At 41.0% G+C, this 16,078-nt stretch overlaps 1 protein-coding gene across 1 annotated transcript in view; it reads left to right on the top strand.

The window, feature by feature from the left end:
• The window catches only part of ABCG1 (ATP binding cassette subfamily G member 1), a 57,697-nt gene that overhangs the window by 23,382 nt on the left and 18,237 nt on the right, over nucleotides 1–16,078 (top strand). Inside the window, exons 3-5 of the mRNA XM_054845908.1 lie at nucleotides 10,211–10,328; nucleotides 11,093–11,225; nucleotides 13,220–13,270. Coding sequence (XP_054701883.1) covers nucleotides 10,211–10,328; nucleotides 11,093–11,225; nucleotides 13,220–13,270 — 302 coding nt within the window. The remainder of the gene's footprint in view (nucleotides 1–10,210; nucleotides 10,329–11,092; nucleotides 11,226–13,219; nucleotides 13,271–16,078) is intronic.

Raw genomic sequence — 16,078 nt, forward strand, 5'->3', positions numbered from 1 at the left:
ATTAAAGTGTTGAGAGTATTGAGGAGAAACAGGCAGAATCAGTGTCGCTATTTCTAAAAGTAGAGGTCTCCCAGGACACATGCTCCAGCCATCCATATTGCTGGCCACAGGGATGTCCCGCTGCTGCAGGAGCTTCTTCAGCCTCGGATGTTCTTCTGAACACGACTCCTGTTCTTCTTCACTGAGCTCTTCCAGTTCTGGAGGCCAATTGCTGAAGTTTCTCTGTGTCTCTGCTCCTGGGTGTATATAGTAGAATTAAAGACTCAATGGATGAGTTTAAAATTTACTTTTTAAAACACCTCTGATACTTGCCTCTGAGTGTGTTTCAAAGGGTCCTCCTGGCTCCAGGCATTCCTCAGCATGCTTGTGGGAGAGGATGGGACGGGACCCATGGGAATGTGAGGAGGTGAAGGTGCTTCTTGGGCTTTGCAGTGCAGAATTGGTTTGGGAGGGTGGGAAGAGGCAGGAGAAGGATGTGTAAGGAGTTGTTCAGGTCAGATGGCTGAGGTGCTCGGCAGTTGCCTCCTCTTCAGAGAAAGTTCCTGCAACAAACTGTCCTCACTATTGCAGTTGAGTGAGACTGCTGTGAAAAACTGGTTTTTATTTGGAGGCAAATGTAATATTTTGAGTTATTGAAGCTGACTTGTGAACTATGATTTTTTTTTTAAGGTCAAACACTGTGGCAGCTTTTAAATTGCAGTGGCGAGGACTGACAACATTTTTCAAAATCCAAGAAATGTGGCTCATCATGTCTGTAAGGGCTAGGGACAAAATGTTGTCTTGTGAGAATGAAAATCATCTCAGAAGTCTGTGTTTTAAACAACAACTCTTGTTTCTAATAGTCTGGGAAAAAGTATATTTTTTTCTTATGCAGTTTGCAGGAGACATTTCATCAGATTCCAGTTTAACCTAGAGTTTGCGATAAAGATGTATGCCAGAAGTATTAGGGAAAGCTTTTCTTTACACACCAAGCTCTTCAGAGTAGATATTGCTGTCAGGCCCAGCTTGGAGGAACAAGGTGCCACATAACTTCATCTGCTTCTGCTGTAACTCTAGAAAGCCCCAAGGCCTTTCTCTCTAGCCCTTGTACAGGAAGGTAGGAGGAGAGAGCCAAAGTTTTACTTTTGCTTTTTTTGCTTCCCGCTTTCTTGCTCCGTGCACACATGTGGGTGGGGAGAGGCTGGGAGGAGGAAGGGAGACAGCAACAGTAAAAAATGCGGTGGCTCTGCACATCAGCACAGGAGACCTGAAGTGGTCTTCTCTGAGGGAGAAAGGGTCTCTGTCTCCCTTGTTGCAGAGTGACCCAGCTGGATCTGCACTTTGAAATGAAGCCAGATGGGGCAGTTCAGTTCACAACAGCTGCTGGGCTATTTTGGAATATCTCCTACTTGAAGATTTTTTCAAAAGGGAAGGGATGTTGGGAAGGGTTCTGGTTTTATCTGTTTGTAAGACTGTGAATAATACTATTTGTACTTTGAGGTATAAAGGTACTGCAATTATGAGAAATTGCTTTCTGCCTGACTGGCATACGTAAACAGCTTTCATCTCTAAGTGTATGTATCAGGCTCGTGACTTCAGTTTGTTATTTCAGGGAATGTGTCAGCCTTTCATTTCAAATTGTGTTGGCTCTTCTTTTGTCAGGAAAGACCTTTCTTGCGCGCTTAAGTAACAGAAACAAAGGCAATTAAAAAAAGGCAGCAAAAAGCAATTATCAAACAAGGATTAGGCTATGGATAGTGCTTTGAAAAGACATTTCCACTAGATTCAGAGGAAAGATGAAGCTGTGCGTCATTCATACATGGGGGTTTTTTTCCCCTTTCATGTTTCCCAAGGGTTGAAGATAAATTAGGGTAGCTATTTTCTGTGCAGGCAATGTACAAGCTATGCCCCAGATCTCTAAATGCTTCAACATGTAAATACTGATTCTGAAGCCATCAGGTCTTGCTGCAAGTACAGATTTATTTGCATTCATGTTTGAGGGTTACTTTCGTTCATTGACCTATTTAATTATCACTATCCTCTGTTGCAGGCATATGGCTTCATGTGCATGCGTAGGGAAGATGAACAGCTTTAACTCTCTCAGGCAAAAACATTCAGCAGAGAAACAGACAAGAAGCAAATCTTGCCATGGATGTATCTGATTGCAATTAATAGGCAGGACCCATATATAATCATAATCATAATCATCCTGTAAACCTCAGTAGAAGGCTGTAACCTTGCTGTAGGACCAGCTAAAGGGAGCTGTACAGAAAAGGTGAATGCAAGGAAAGGCTCAGAGCAGCTGCTCCACTGAGACCAGTATCAACCAGTATGAGATATTTCTTTAACAAGAAAGGTGTCTAGTAGTTACCTGGGCCTGTTATTGGCTCAGGTTGCATTGACCGGTTACTTACGTGCTTTAGCTCTGCCTGGTCATAGCCATAAAGAGCGCAGACTTAAAGGGGGCTGGCACAAAAACCATTTGTCTCACAGCACAATGGGAAGGTGTAATCAATAGTTGCAGGAGCAAGGAGGTGTGCCCACCATGCTACTGACACCTGTTCTGCTCCTCTGGACTGTTGGAGGAATGCATATTTCAAGAAACTGTAAATTCTGTGTCCACCTGCAAGCACTTCAGTCTCCTGTTATTTGGTGGTATAGGTTCTGTGTACATAAAACCCATCTTGTTTATAGAGAAACATTGCCTGGCCAGGAGATGTGATACAGCCAGACAAGGTGAGTGAGGTTGTATAGTCTATTAAACCTTCAAACTCAAAATTACAGGGTTGCAGAGCTTGCAGCTTAACAGACTGTCATATCTAATTAGTTATTCTGAAGAAAAGCAGTATTCAGATACTAAAATAATGCAATGAGTAGCCAGTATAATAGAGAAAGACCATGGTGCACACAACCCTTATTTCAAAGTTTTGAAAGAGTGAAATCTTTACTTAGGGCTTTTTTTAGTTGACTACACAATGTGGACTGTCAGATCCAATGTCTTGCATAAGTTTAGTATCTAGTCCAGAGATCTGGGAGAACAATGACATTCTCTTTATAATCTACAGTTTAGTTTAAGATTCTCCCTCTGCTAGAACTAGTTTCTCAACTAGGTTGCCGTCTTCTCATCAACGTATTCTCTTTTATTATATGACATGTCCTACAGTAACTAGGGATTTCATGTCATAAATCTTGGCTTGGGGGCTTATGATCTCCCTTTAGGCTCCAATTTACTGTATGTTTTACTGACTTGCCGCAGAAGGAAGGAAGTTGATACATTTACCACAAAGGAAGTGTGCTGATAGAAGTCAAATCGTAGACGCCCAGACAAACAAAATTAAAAAATGGCTTTTAAGTTTGTTTTCAAATATTTAGCTTTTGATTAACATCTAACCTTCCAAAGCACATTCAGATTTTTCAGGCTTTGAGATGTTCTGGTTAAGTTTAAACCAAGTGCTACCAATACAGTGCTGTGTTCTTGAGTTAGTAGGTAGCTTGAAGCAAAAATGTGTAGAGTTTTGAACTGTCCCCAGTTACCAGAGTGAGAAGTAAGTGCTAAATACTAACGATAAAGTAAAAACATAACGCCTGATACATTTGTACATCCTAAACATAGACAGGATGCTCTTCTTGGTGTGTTAGTAGGAAGCATCTGAACGTGTGGAGTGCCAATCCAAACTGAAGATTTTGCGTGTGTGATTTATGTGCTTCATTACTGCAATTGTGCAAGCAAATGAGGGACCATGATCAAACTGACATTTAAAAAACATAGGAAGTATCTTGATACCCATTTTATTTGTGACTGATACTGAAATCAGCCATGATTTTTTGGCAAAAGATGAGACTTGTCACAGCATCTAGAGGTTTGGTGTCTAGTCTGAGCTAGTTGTGCTGAGCTCCCACTACAGTTAAGAGGAAGATGCACTTTCAGAGGTTTACTTATCGCTTCCCAGAATAGGAATGCAAAATAGGTAGAATTAATTACCTGTTAAGTGTGCCACTTTCTCTCTATTGGTAATAAATGGGTCCTAAACAGTGAATTTAGGTTAAATGTCAAATTTTTAGATGTATAAATTAGGTAGATTGAACGCTACAAGGCTCACTGTGAGCATGGGCTAAGCCCTCCATCTGAGTTATGAATAATCCGTCCCATGATCACTAAGTGGGAAATCAGCTGTGGATCAAGAGCAGTATGTGTAAGGTCTGGTTGTGGGCTTTGTTAATAAATGCAGTTTAGTCCACCACAAAGAGAGAGCTTTGCTGCCCAGGGGGATTTCTTTTTTTATTTTTCTCTTTTTTTTTTTTTTTTGGTAAAGCATGAAAGACAGACTATATTTTTAGGTTGAGAGGAACAGATAACCTCATTTCTGAGTTGGAAAGGACTTTGAGGAAAAGGAGTTGATTTGGTTCCTTCAAGCACTGGCTTGGCTTTTCTGCCCTCTCTGTCCTGATGTTTTGGTGCCTGGCATGCTGGTTTATAGACATTTACATAATGAAGGTCGTTTCTCTGAGGCAAGGTACAAGAATGCATTACAATTGTAAATTCTCTTAATTGTCCTAAAGCAGGGCTCAGAGCTTAGACAATGGAAAATCCTATTGTTCTATGTCCCTAAGAGACAGGTGAATAGAATAGAATAGAATAGAATAGAATAGAATAGAATAGAATAGAATAGAATAGAATAGAATATATATGGATGTGTGGATTCTAAAGCTAAAGTGGAAAAATGATTCATAAAAAGGTTTATTCACTTGTGATACACAAATGGTGGTGGAAGCCATGTACCAGTGCCTTGTGAGTTTACATACAGGTTTTATTTGGTAGACAGTTACCTTAAACAAGTTTATTATTTCTAGCGTGACTTTGCCCCCCAGGCTTTACAGAAGTGCAGCTCAGGCCAATATACAATTAGGAAATTTCCTATTATTAAAGCTATATATTCTTTCACTCCATTTCTCAGGAAGGCTGTTTCTGTGCCACACATTCTCTGGAAGTTAAAAGATGCCTCTTGTTCTTCCCAAGTATGGGTACCTGTAAAAGACTTTGACTTCAGCCTGCTTGAGCTCAGTGGGGAGCTTGGGAAAGAAACACCCATTTAAATAATCCACATCGAGAGTTTGTTAAAGTTCAAATTATTTAAGTAATTATCAGTTGATACAGATAATCCTTCTCATCTGAGAATCTACAGACTCTTACTTAAACATTAACTAACCCTGTCCATACCATTGAGAGGACAGTGTTCTGTACTCTTGTTGTGAGTGGGGAACATGGGGAACATGGTGCCCTGGCTGGTTAATAGCAGAATTAGAAATACCCAGAAGACATCTCTCTGATGTTATGTCAATTTAGGGAAACAGCTTGGCTTTGAACTAACTTTGATTTAGGTGAGAAAGATGAAGTATCTCAATCTTACCATTGGGAATTGATTTAATTTTTCGTATTTTATATTAAAATAAAGCAAAAAGCAGTCCAATTTGGAATTAAATGGTTTGAATGCCACAGCATAAATTGTGCATAGGGGGTAATTTCATTTAACTGTGAGGCCTATTTGTGTTTCAGGATGGAAAAGAAAAGGAATCTCAAGAGACAGATTCCTGGGTGGCACAGACTGCTGGAAGGTTCTCAGCTGCTGAAAGGGCTGTCCCACCTCCTGCCCTGCTTGTGAACCCAGCCGTCCCTGTGTCCTGGCAGTGACAGTCCTGCGGCCCATGCTGCTGGAAGCAAACCCTCTTTGTTCTTAATTTCTGAGGAATGGTTTCCAGGTGGACAGGCTTGCTCTCCTCACTGTTTGTGTAGTCGTGTTTGAAAGCCAGCTCAGGGAAAGTGATGGGAAGGTGTCCTGGGAACACAAGGCGAAGGGCATTCCCCCCTTCAGTAACATCATCTTCCATTGCTGTAAACTGCTTCTGAAACTCTATGCTCTGAATAGCCCCAAACCCACAAGCTGGGCCACAACCTTGCAATGGCTACTAGTCACTCTGCACATCTCATATGTACGGCTGTCATGTTCACATGCACAACTGGATGGCTGTGTGACTGCTGTGTTGTAAAATGGAACTGTAAAACATCAGGAACTAATTTGCATGCACAATTATGTTATTTATGTGCAAAGAAGAGGAACCTGCACTTTTTTTCATGTGCAAATAGACTATGTGGTCGTGACTGTGCGCTCCAGAAAGTAGCACAATAAATGCAAAATATTTACTGTCACTGCCCTCCATGCTCTACAGCGTCAACCTGCTGGTCTTCTCTAAGTGCATGCTTGCTTCTGGGGTTTAGGGAGGTGCACACTCACTGCAGGGGGGTCAGAGGAAATAAAGCACGAGGAGACCCACAGAGACTCCGTGGGACTGCGATATGGGGTAGCTATCTCCAAGAACTTCACAGGAATCTCTGTGCTGCCGCTCCTTGCTTACCCCTCCCCTGCAGGGATAAAACTCTAGATGAAGCAGATGGGTGCAGTCTCTAGCAGTAAACGTGTCGATGTTTTGCTATGACAGTGGCTTCTTCTCAGGAGTGAGAACAAGGACCGAGATGCAGAAAGTGAATAATAGATTGAGAAGAATCAGACAAGAGTAGTTTTTTGTTGGTATATTTACATTCTAGGTGTTTGGGAAAGACTTTTTGCTGGTGTAAATTCGATAAAGAAATATGTTTCCTAGCTAATGTTTGATTACATCTACAAATGCTTCTAGTGTAAATCTGGCCTTGGGCTGTTATCTGTGTGTGCGTGTGTTTCTCATCTTGTGCTTCTCTGCAGAGTTTCTGCCAGCATTCCCCAGCTGTTCAGTTTTCTGATATAAATCTAAAGAGTCTACAAATGAAAAGTCTGCCAGATATCATGAGGATGTTTTCCATGTCTGGATGGACTTCTGCAAGCACTTTCTTTCATGCATAAGTCACTAACTTTCCTTTTAATAGGACACATGACCTGTTGAGTCTGTTTTTCCCTTTCTTGCGTTGTGGTGCAGTAGGTAATCCAGGGAGTGGTCGTTAGCCATGGAGGTGCGGGTATGGTGGATCTTGGGGGCAGCAGCAAAGTCATAGATTTGCTAGGAGCATTTTTGTATAATAGAGGACTCCCCACTCCTGCCTCAAGGGGAAAGGTGTGGATGTGGCTCCTTGATTCCACTTCCCTTATTCAGGTTTTGTGGTGGAGAATTCCCTGGACTTTGGCATAGTTCTTTTTTGATTGAAACAAGAGGAAATGAGAATTAAGCCTATAAATTTTAGAATAGAAGAGGAAAATTCAATGGAGTTTCTTTAATGGAACAGGGCCAGTACACAGTGCCAAGAAATGGCTGTGGTTTCTCCTCATGATTTAACGAACAATCTGATTGATGGTACTGTAAATGAATAAAATTGTGTATTTAAATTTAAATTGCTGTTTAAAAAGTATGTTGCTTCTTGAAGGTATTAAAATGAAGCAGGTCAGTACTATAGTACTTGCCAGAGTGTCTTCTGTATTTCCAATTAGATGTTTCTAAGCAATAATAAGTCACATCCCATATAAAAAAGCAGCACAAAAGTAATTATATATATACTATATAAAATTATAAAAATACATAAGTATAAAAATTTTAATAAATGGTGCACTTCTACCTAGCTGCAGGTAGGAAGTGTGGAAAGAACAGATTATGATGCCTTTGATTTTGACTTTTAAGTGCAAAATGCTGCTTATTTTGTGATTCGGTTTTCAGTCATTTATACCTATATTTCAGTTATTTTGCCTATTTGCTATAGTGAGTTTTTTGAGAAACCTTTGAGCAATTTCAGGCCAGTGGTACTTGCAGGGTCCCAACAGCTATTTCCTACCTTCAGAAGAGCTTGTGATGAGAGAGAAACAGTTCAGATGATACATTGTGAGGGCCAAATCCTGCTGTAATTGCAGCGAGCAGGGAAAGCCTGCTGTGCTCACCTGGGACCTGAGACGGGCTCTTGATGGATGCAGAATTAGGCTACAATGCCTAGAAACTTCTAGGAGTCTGTGTGACATTTCTCTGAGTACCAAATGAGTATATTACTGGCAATGAAATGCAAATGAATGAAGCATTTTAGTCTAAAAACTGGAGATGGTATTTACCTGAGGAAATTCGCTGTAAGGGTAGGAGTGAGTTTTGGTTATGTTTTTTTTGGTGCTGATTCAGACACATTCTGAAGTATGCGCTCCTACCCTAAGCATGGGGAGGGGGTGGTTCTTTCCAGATTAATCACAATTTTTGTGAGAATAATAAACCCAAATGTCCCCAGAAATCGTTTTAGAATCCACGAGGAAGCAGATAAAATCATCAACCTGTTTCTCCTTTGCTGAATCCATTAGCAAAAATTTTGGTGACTTGAGCAGCGAGAGCTCCCCTGGAATCTTCATCAATACAAGAGATCATCCTTGATCAGCTCATTAAACAAGGGGCTGCTGTGGGCTTTGTGTTGCAGCCAGGGAGTGAGGGAAATCCTCCTCTTGAATGGGGGTCTGTTCAGGCCAGTCATGTGTTTCTGGCTGCGAATCTGGTCTAATATCACAGTGCCTGGAGTTTGCTTTCCGTGGGAAATCCTAACATGGTAAAATGAAACAAATTTTGCTTATTGAGTGAAGCCGTTGAACTCCGGAATGTAACGTGAGGTGAAATTAACACCAACAATTTTTGCATCACTTGAATTTTCTGTTTCAGTTTTGATTTCTTACTTTTTGTATTCTATTTTTAGTGGGTTGGACTGAGGAAGTTGCTGAGTGCTTGTTCTGGTCGATGATGGTGTATTAATGTCCTGGTGACAAATTCATATTTTAAATCATTCTTGAAAACTGGTATCATTGGAAATCAAAAAAGTTTTAAGAGAAAGACTTGAAAGATGTGATGCTAAGCTCGGTCTTCATGTAAGTCCAGTCCAAAAGGAGACAGCCACTGTGGTGCTCGAACTGAGTGGCCCACAATATGCATCAATGTCGGTGTGAATTTGCTTTGAGGTTCAGCCCTTTATTAAAATCTGGGGTACCAAAAATCCTTGCCGCACAGATCATGAACTGGTCATCTGAGAAAAATTAGGTAGGCCAGGTAAACCAGGACTGAAGGTGGTTAGAAATTCCTAATATACGGCAGATGGATGTGAAACAGTCTCTGTACTGTAAGAATACAATCCCCTCCAAATGCATAATCTGTTTCTCGTGAAAGACATGTGGCCCAATATAGAAGTTTTAGGTCAACTGATTCGGTTGAAGATTAGCCTCAATATTCTGAAAGAGAAGACTGTAGTTACTTATGGACTTTAATTCCTTATAAAGGATTATACAGAGCACCACGCTACAGCTACAGCGTAAAATCTTTTTGTGGGTTTGCTAAATTAACCTTTGTAATAGAAAGGCTTATTATGTGCTTCCACTCAAAAGAAGAGATGATTTTGAGTTTATAGCAACTTAAAGTGCCAGTGAAGTTGGTGGTGTGGTTATTCTAGAAGAGCTTTGCCTGAGGACATATTTATTGTGGCATGATCTTCTGAAGTGGATTAATCTAAACCAGAAAAAAACCTGCATGCACTTAATCTGGAATACGTATTTCCCTTAATCTGGAATAAGTATTTCCCTAGGAATTATTTTTACAGAGTTATTGTGGTGAGTCTCCCTGTCTAGGCAAGCCTTTAGAGTTCTTATGATAAGAGAGTCCTTATGGTAAGAGAATGAAGGAGGTTTGTCTTTTCATGTATGTCTCCTTTTCCTGTGTTTCTTGTCATACCTCTTTCAGCGCAGAATGAACAAAAGCCTAGGGCTCTGTCTTGGGGATCGTGGCTATTACACTCCAAAAAGTAGTTGTTTTGGTGAGAGGGCAGAGCTTTGGCATTGAAGTTGCAGTGATTGGAGTGCAGTCTACTTCAAGCCTGTGGTGTTACGTTAGCTGTGGTGTATTAGATATGGTACAGAAACACCAGCATGCGAGTAAAATACACTGGCAAGACACTTAGAAAATAGCAGCAAGTCTTCTTAGCCCTGTTTGAAAATTTTCCTAGAGTGAATCAAGAGTGTGTGATCCTGTAATCCCACCATACTACTTTTGTAGTGGGAGGAGGTTGCGGCTCCCACTCAGAATTTGGTGTTTGATAGTTATTGCAGTGTGCTGATCTTACCATCATCCTCTCAGTAGGTACCTGTTAATGCCTATTCATCATTATTGTTTAGAGGAAATAAACTTTCATTGCCCACCAGACGTGATTGTGAAGGGTTTAGTGAACTTTTCTTTCTTCTTTCAGGTTATAAGACCCTTTTGAAAGGAATTTCAGGGAAGTTCAGCAGTGGAGAACTTGTTGCAATTATGGGTCCTTCGGGAGCTGGGAAGTCAACGCTCATGAACATTTTGGCAGGATACAGGTCAGTAACAATGAAAATCCCAAGTAAGATAAGATCACCTAGCCTGGTGGCTTCTTGGAGACAAGAGCAGAAGAAATCGTACCCCAGTATTTGTAGAAAACAGGTATTTCACAGATTTTGAGTTAGATTCTTACTGCTTATATTTTTTCTGTTTGTCTCTGTTCTGGTCACTTAGGATTTATCTGTTAACAAGTCAGATCCAAAAATAGGAAGCAATTTAAAGTCCAAAACACCAAAAAAATTTCTCCTTTCTAGCTGTGTAACAAATCTGACTCAGTGTCTTATGTTTGTGATATTTTTTAAGTCACATTTTATGAACACTTGAAAAAAATGACCCTTTTTAGTCACTGCTTTCATAATGTTGATGTCTTCTTGACCAAACTGCAACGTGTGAAGTGACTGTGGTTCATCTTTTTGAATCCCCTATCGTATGACCAAATTCAAAGTGTCTCTCTGTGTTGTTGTCATTAGGGCATAAGGAACAGGATAGAGGGGAAAAAGAAAATTACTTGAATGGCTTGATATTTTTTTCAGAAATTCAAGACAGCACACACTTTGTACTAACTTCGAGTAAAATTTTCAGCAACATTGCGTGAAGCTTCTTTTGAAAGAGAGCATAATCATGAAATAAATCAGTTTCTATCCACTGTCTCAGTTTTATTCCATAGTAGGCAATAATTATCTAAGACTTCTATATACTGAGGCCTGTGGCAGCACAAGTGAAGGCAAGATTCACCTCTGGTTATTTTCTTGGTTTGTTTCAGAGAGACAGGAATGAAAGGAGAAATTCTGATCAATGGACAACCTCGTGACCTGCGCTCTTTTCGCAAAGTCTCCTGCTACATCATGCAAGATGACATGCTCCTTCCTCATTTGACTGTCCAGGAAGCTATGATGGTGAGCTTTATTTCTTGCTCTCATTTATTTGGGCAGGAGAAAATGCAAAAATCTCTGTGTATTGTGCACATGTTCTTACTCCTGGTAATGCCACGAGCCATTATCTCCACTTGATCCCACTCAGTGAAAGTGCTTGGACTTTGATGATGCCATGAGTTCCATTTCAGGCTCATCCTTCTAGGGGTTTTCTGAGCTGCTTTAGCTTTATTGTTTTCAATTTGTGACCAGCATTATGATTTGGAAGAAGATCTAAGGCTGTACTCCTTAGACTTCCCAAACAATGGAACCTGCAATTCTGCACAGAAAGAGCCTTTGTAGGCACCATCTTTTTTCTTGGGTAGTGGCTGAGTAATGATGTCTCCCTGTCTTCCCATCTTCCATGTTCTGACTGCAAAGTGCTATTTTGACTTGAGCATGGTTTCTCTGCTACTTCTACTCTTTTGTGCCTTTTCTTTGATAAAGGCATTGTATAAAATCTCTTCCAGTTCTTCACAGGAAAACAATAGGAACGGAATAGTCCCAGGATTTACAGGCAATGTAAATTCTTCTTGCTGTTTTTCATAGCATCAAGAAGTTTACTAATTGCCAACTTGACCAATCAGTCTGGAAGTGCTTGTTGCTCCGTTTGAAAAACAATCCAGTTTTTCTCAGGGGATGTTATCAAAATAAGGCTAAGGTTGCAGATACTGTGTGCCAGCATCAATTCACAAATTTTAAGGCCAGAAGAAATCACCGTAGTTTTTATGTGACTAATTTTCTGCAAAGGCTCTTCCCTGTGAGGAAGTTTTTCTTCTCTTTTGTTTACTTGAACATTGTAGTCAAAATCCCATAGGACCACTTTTGTAAAATTGGGCCCAGATGATACTGGCTGTCTAAATTAATCAATCAAGGCTCTGACAAAAATAATTACTTAACAGTTTAATTGCTTCTAATAAGGGTTAATCATAATGTTTTGTGGAGCTGCCTCTTAGGACAGCAGATGACATCTTTCACAAGATTATTTATTTCTGTACTCATTTATTCGCATCCTGGAGAATGGCAGAATTTTTTATTATCCTTATGATATGGATGAAGCACAAATAAACTGTTGTGGTGGGTTGACCTTGGCTGGATACCAGGTGCCCACCAAGCTGCTCTGTCACTCTCCTCCTCAGCAGATCAGAGAGGGGAGAAGAATAAGATGGAAAGAAACTTATGGGTCAAGATAAGGGCATTTAATAAAGCAAAAGCAAAAAGCCACACACGGAAGCAGAGGAAAACCAAAAGATTTATTCTCTACTTCCCATCAGTGGGAAACGTCCAGCCACTTCCCAGGAAGCAGGGCTTCAGTATGCATGGCGGTTGCTCCGGAAAATAAACATTGTAAATACCGAATGCCCCCCTTTCCTCCTCCTTTCTCTTAGCTTTTATTACTGAGCAGATGTCATGTGATATGGAATATCCCTTTGTTCAGTTGGGGTCAGCTGTCCTGGCTGTGTCCCTTCCCAAGATCTTGGTGAAGGGGAAAGTTGGAGAGACAGCCTTGGTACTGTGCCACTGCTCAGCAGTAGCCAGAACCCTGGTGTGGTATCAACACCTTGCTGGGTACTGATACACAGCACAGTGCCATGAGGGCTGCTGTGGGGAGAATTAACTCCATCTCAGCCAGACCAAATACAACTGTGATTCTAGCATTGCCTGGGAAGTTAGTGGCTATGCAAAAAATATGACTTTCCCATCTTCCTCTCAAGCTCTTTGACTTGCAGAATTGCCTTTCTAATACACTTTTTGTCAGATGCTTGAGTGATTGCTTAAGTCAGATTACACTCAGTTACCTACTGCACAGGCGTATGTGATGCTTGTGATTTGAGCCTTATAGTTCAACTTAAACTTTCCTGACTGGGCTGAAAGAAGTTTAAATGGTACGTTGGGATGTTGTGCCTGAGACATTCACTGTAACTGGTTGTTGTGCTTCAGACCAGTTCAAAATCAAATTCCATCATATTTCATTCCAGGTATCTGCTCATCTGAAACTTCAAGAGAAAGATGAAGGCAGGAGAGAAATGGTATGTATACTGTCCATCAAACTGAGAATTTTTGGGGGTGCCACAGAGGTCCATGGAGTGAGCTCTGTAAAGCAGGCATTTTTGTCTAACATCAAATTGCATTCGACTTGTAATGACAGAATAAATCATAACCTCAAAGTTGACAGGTGTCATTATGAGGGAATGTTTACTTACGGCGTCTATGAAAGTTGCTTTCAGTATGAGACTGCGTAGATAATTGTAAAAGATCTACTGAAATGAATTCACAAGTTTTATAGGATTCTTTTTTAATCTACCTTAACAACTTAGGTTCTCTTATTTGCATGTCTGAGGGCTTAGGCATCTCGTGTGTGGCGAGATAAATCAGTCATGTCTGGCAATGGTGACTGTAGGCCTTAATTGTTCCATGGACTAATGAAAAACTCAGCAGTTCTTTTAACTGCTGCAGAATTTTCTGTGCTTGTGTTTGAATGCGTTGATCTTCATGGCTATACTGGTGGGCAAATTGTTGCACTGGACAAGTTAATGCAGTTAAGATACAGACTAATGTATTTTGAAGCTGTGCTGGATGACCAAGGTTTGGACAAGTAGGAAACAAGGCTAAAACATGCACGTATCTTTTCCAAAACACTGAAATGAGTTGCACAATTTACACTTGCACATTTGCTGCACTGTCCTGCTTCTGCCTGTGGCTGATACATGACTTTCCTGAGTAGGAGACAAGTCCTGGTCTGCTTTTGCCCATGGAGACCTATAACCCAGCTGGACCTGCACTAGGAAGTGTGCTCCTCTCACCCATCTGATTGCCATGTTTCCTCCCCATCATTTGATCTGACACAGGGCTGTCCTTTTAAAGAAAATACCTTGGAGGTGTGTGACTGGACAAAATGGCTTCTGACACGTTAGCTTGTGCATGAGGCAGCTTTCTCAGCTGAATTTGGTTACCTCAATTATACCTCAAAGGGCTGGAAATGTGTCCTTTCTACACCTTTATTCTGCACTTAAAATGTCTATGTATTCCTAAGGACACTCGGAGCTCAGGCATCTGTCTGTGCTGGGGTGGACTTACCAGAGCATGCTGCAGCCTAGGAGAGGAACAGTTCAGTGCTGCACAGCGTGTTTCAAAACCATACGTACCCAGGGAGGATAATGTCTGGAGCTAAACATAAACAAAAGATCATGGCACTGGTGAAAGCAGAGATGGTTTGGGTTGTCGAGAGAGTCATGAAAAGCGAAACGGTAGCTCAGAAAGTGTTTGGAGGCTGGCCTCAAGCTATATTTCAGTCCAGCATAGGACAGGACCAACAAGGAGACGGTATGATCTCTCATACACTGCCTCGTCAAGGAGGAAGCCTCTGTTATGTGGTGGTTATGCTGAGGGCTAATGGGGCTTATGTGATAACATGGCCCCATGACTAACATTGAGGTTTACCTTCCAAAAAAGCTGGTTTCTCCTTCTACCTTTGTTAGGGACATGTATGTTACTCTGGACAAGTCTTCCAGCAGCTTAGTAACTCAGTTGTCCCACCAATGAGAAGGGAGTTACTATTGGTATAGGAAGGTCCCAATGTTTTTGCTGTACTTACTCCTGTAAAATTCAAGTTTTGAGCTTTCCATGATTTTTCAGTGTTCTTTTTCATAAATAGAAAGAAGGGTGAGATTTTCATTTTGGTGCATTTTGTCGTCCCAAAGCCATGTGCTGAGGAGAGCCTCCATGGGCAAATTAGGAAATCAGGCAGGTGACTGGAAGAAGCCGCTTTGCAGGACTCAAGTTGTGCAGGAGGAAGGAGGAGATGAGGGGACACAGGAGTGGGAGTGGAGCATGGACATGAGAAAGTTGTGGCCTGCTGTCTTAGGACCATGAGAGGCTTCCTGCTCTTCCCCAGATGCCGGTTTAATTCATTTTTTTTATCTGATGGAGGCTTGAACTTCACTTGTTGGACTTAATCATTTCAGAGGAGTCTCTTATTCTGGTAAAAGACACCTCTGACAGTAGCTGGCATGTGATTCTTACCAGAGGTTTGTAAAGGAGAAGATGAAACTGCTTCTGACCCACCTGGTGAAAAGTATACCTTTTGCCTGAAATGTGAAAACTATGGGAACTTCAGAGGTAGAGCAGGCATTTTTGTGGATGTCTTTTGTCTGTATTTATTTCCAAATTGGAACATTTGGCGTTTCTTCAATCTCAGAGAATCCTTGAAAATCAGAAAGAGCTCCAGTGAGGGAAACTTGCAGGAATCTATGTATGTTTGGTAACTTATACTTTTCCTATACTTCAGTGAAGTATTAAATGTCTGGGCTTTCTTTCTACCTCTTAAGTGATAGATTTTTTAATTGCATGAGCAATGTAGCTTGGATTCACTCAATTTTATGTTATGATTTTATTGACACCAAAGAGCTATTTTCCTCATATGGGGCTACCAGGCCAGACCTACAGTCACTGGAACAGAAAAATTCATAGTGGCTGGGATTGTTCTCCTTTTGCTCCAAAGACCCTGGGACAAGCTGTGCCCTTCCTGAGGCTGTGCCTTGAAGAAATCCCAAACATCTCAGAGTACATGTGGCAACTGAATTGGCTCTGAGGAGAATGAAAACACTTAAAATCAGTGGCCGTGCTTTAAAGAGTAGACTGTGAAGGAAGAACAGATGAGATAAGAGCTGCTCATTGCTCTATAGAAAGCACTGATTTTTGTTACACAGTTCTCCAATTCCTTGTAAATACAACCTAGTTGTTTTACTGAAAGAAGCTTCTTGGTTTCACTGTGTAATAACTCCTCACATGCTGCAAAGCTCTTTTCATATGGGTGCCATATCCAAGGGGTGTTACAG

The sequence above is a fragment of the Grus americana genome, chromosome 1, assembly GCF_028858705.1.
Source record: "Grus americana isolate bGruAme1 chromosome 1, bGruAme1.mat, whole genome shotgun sequence".
Taxonomy (NCBI): Eukaryota; Metazoa; Chordata; class Aves; order Gruiformes; family Gruidae; genus Grus; species Grus americana.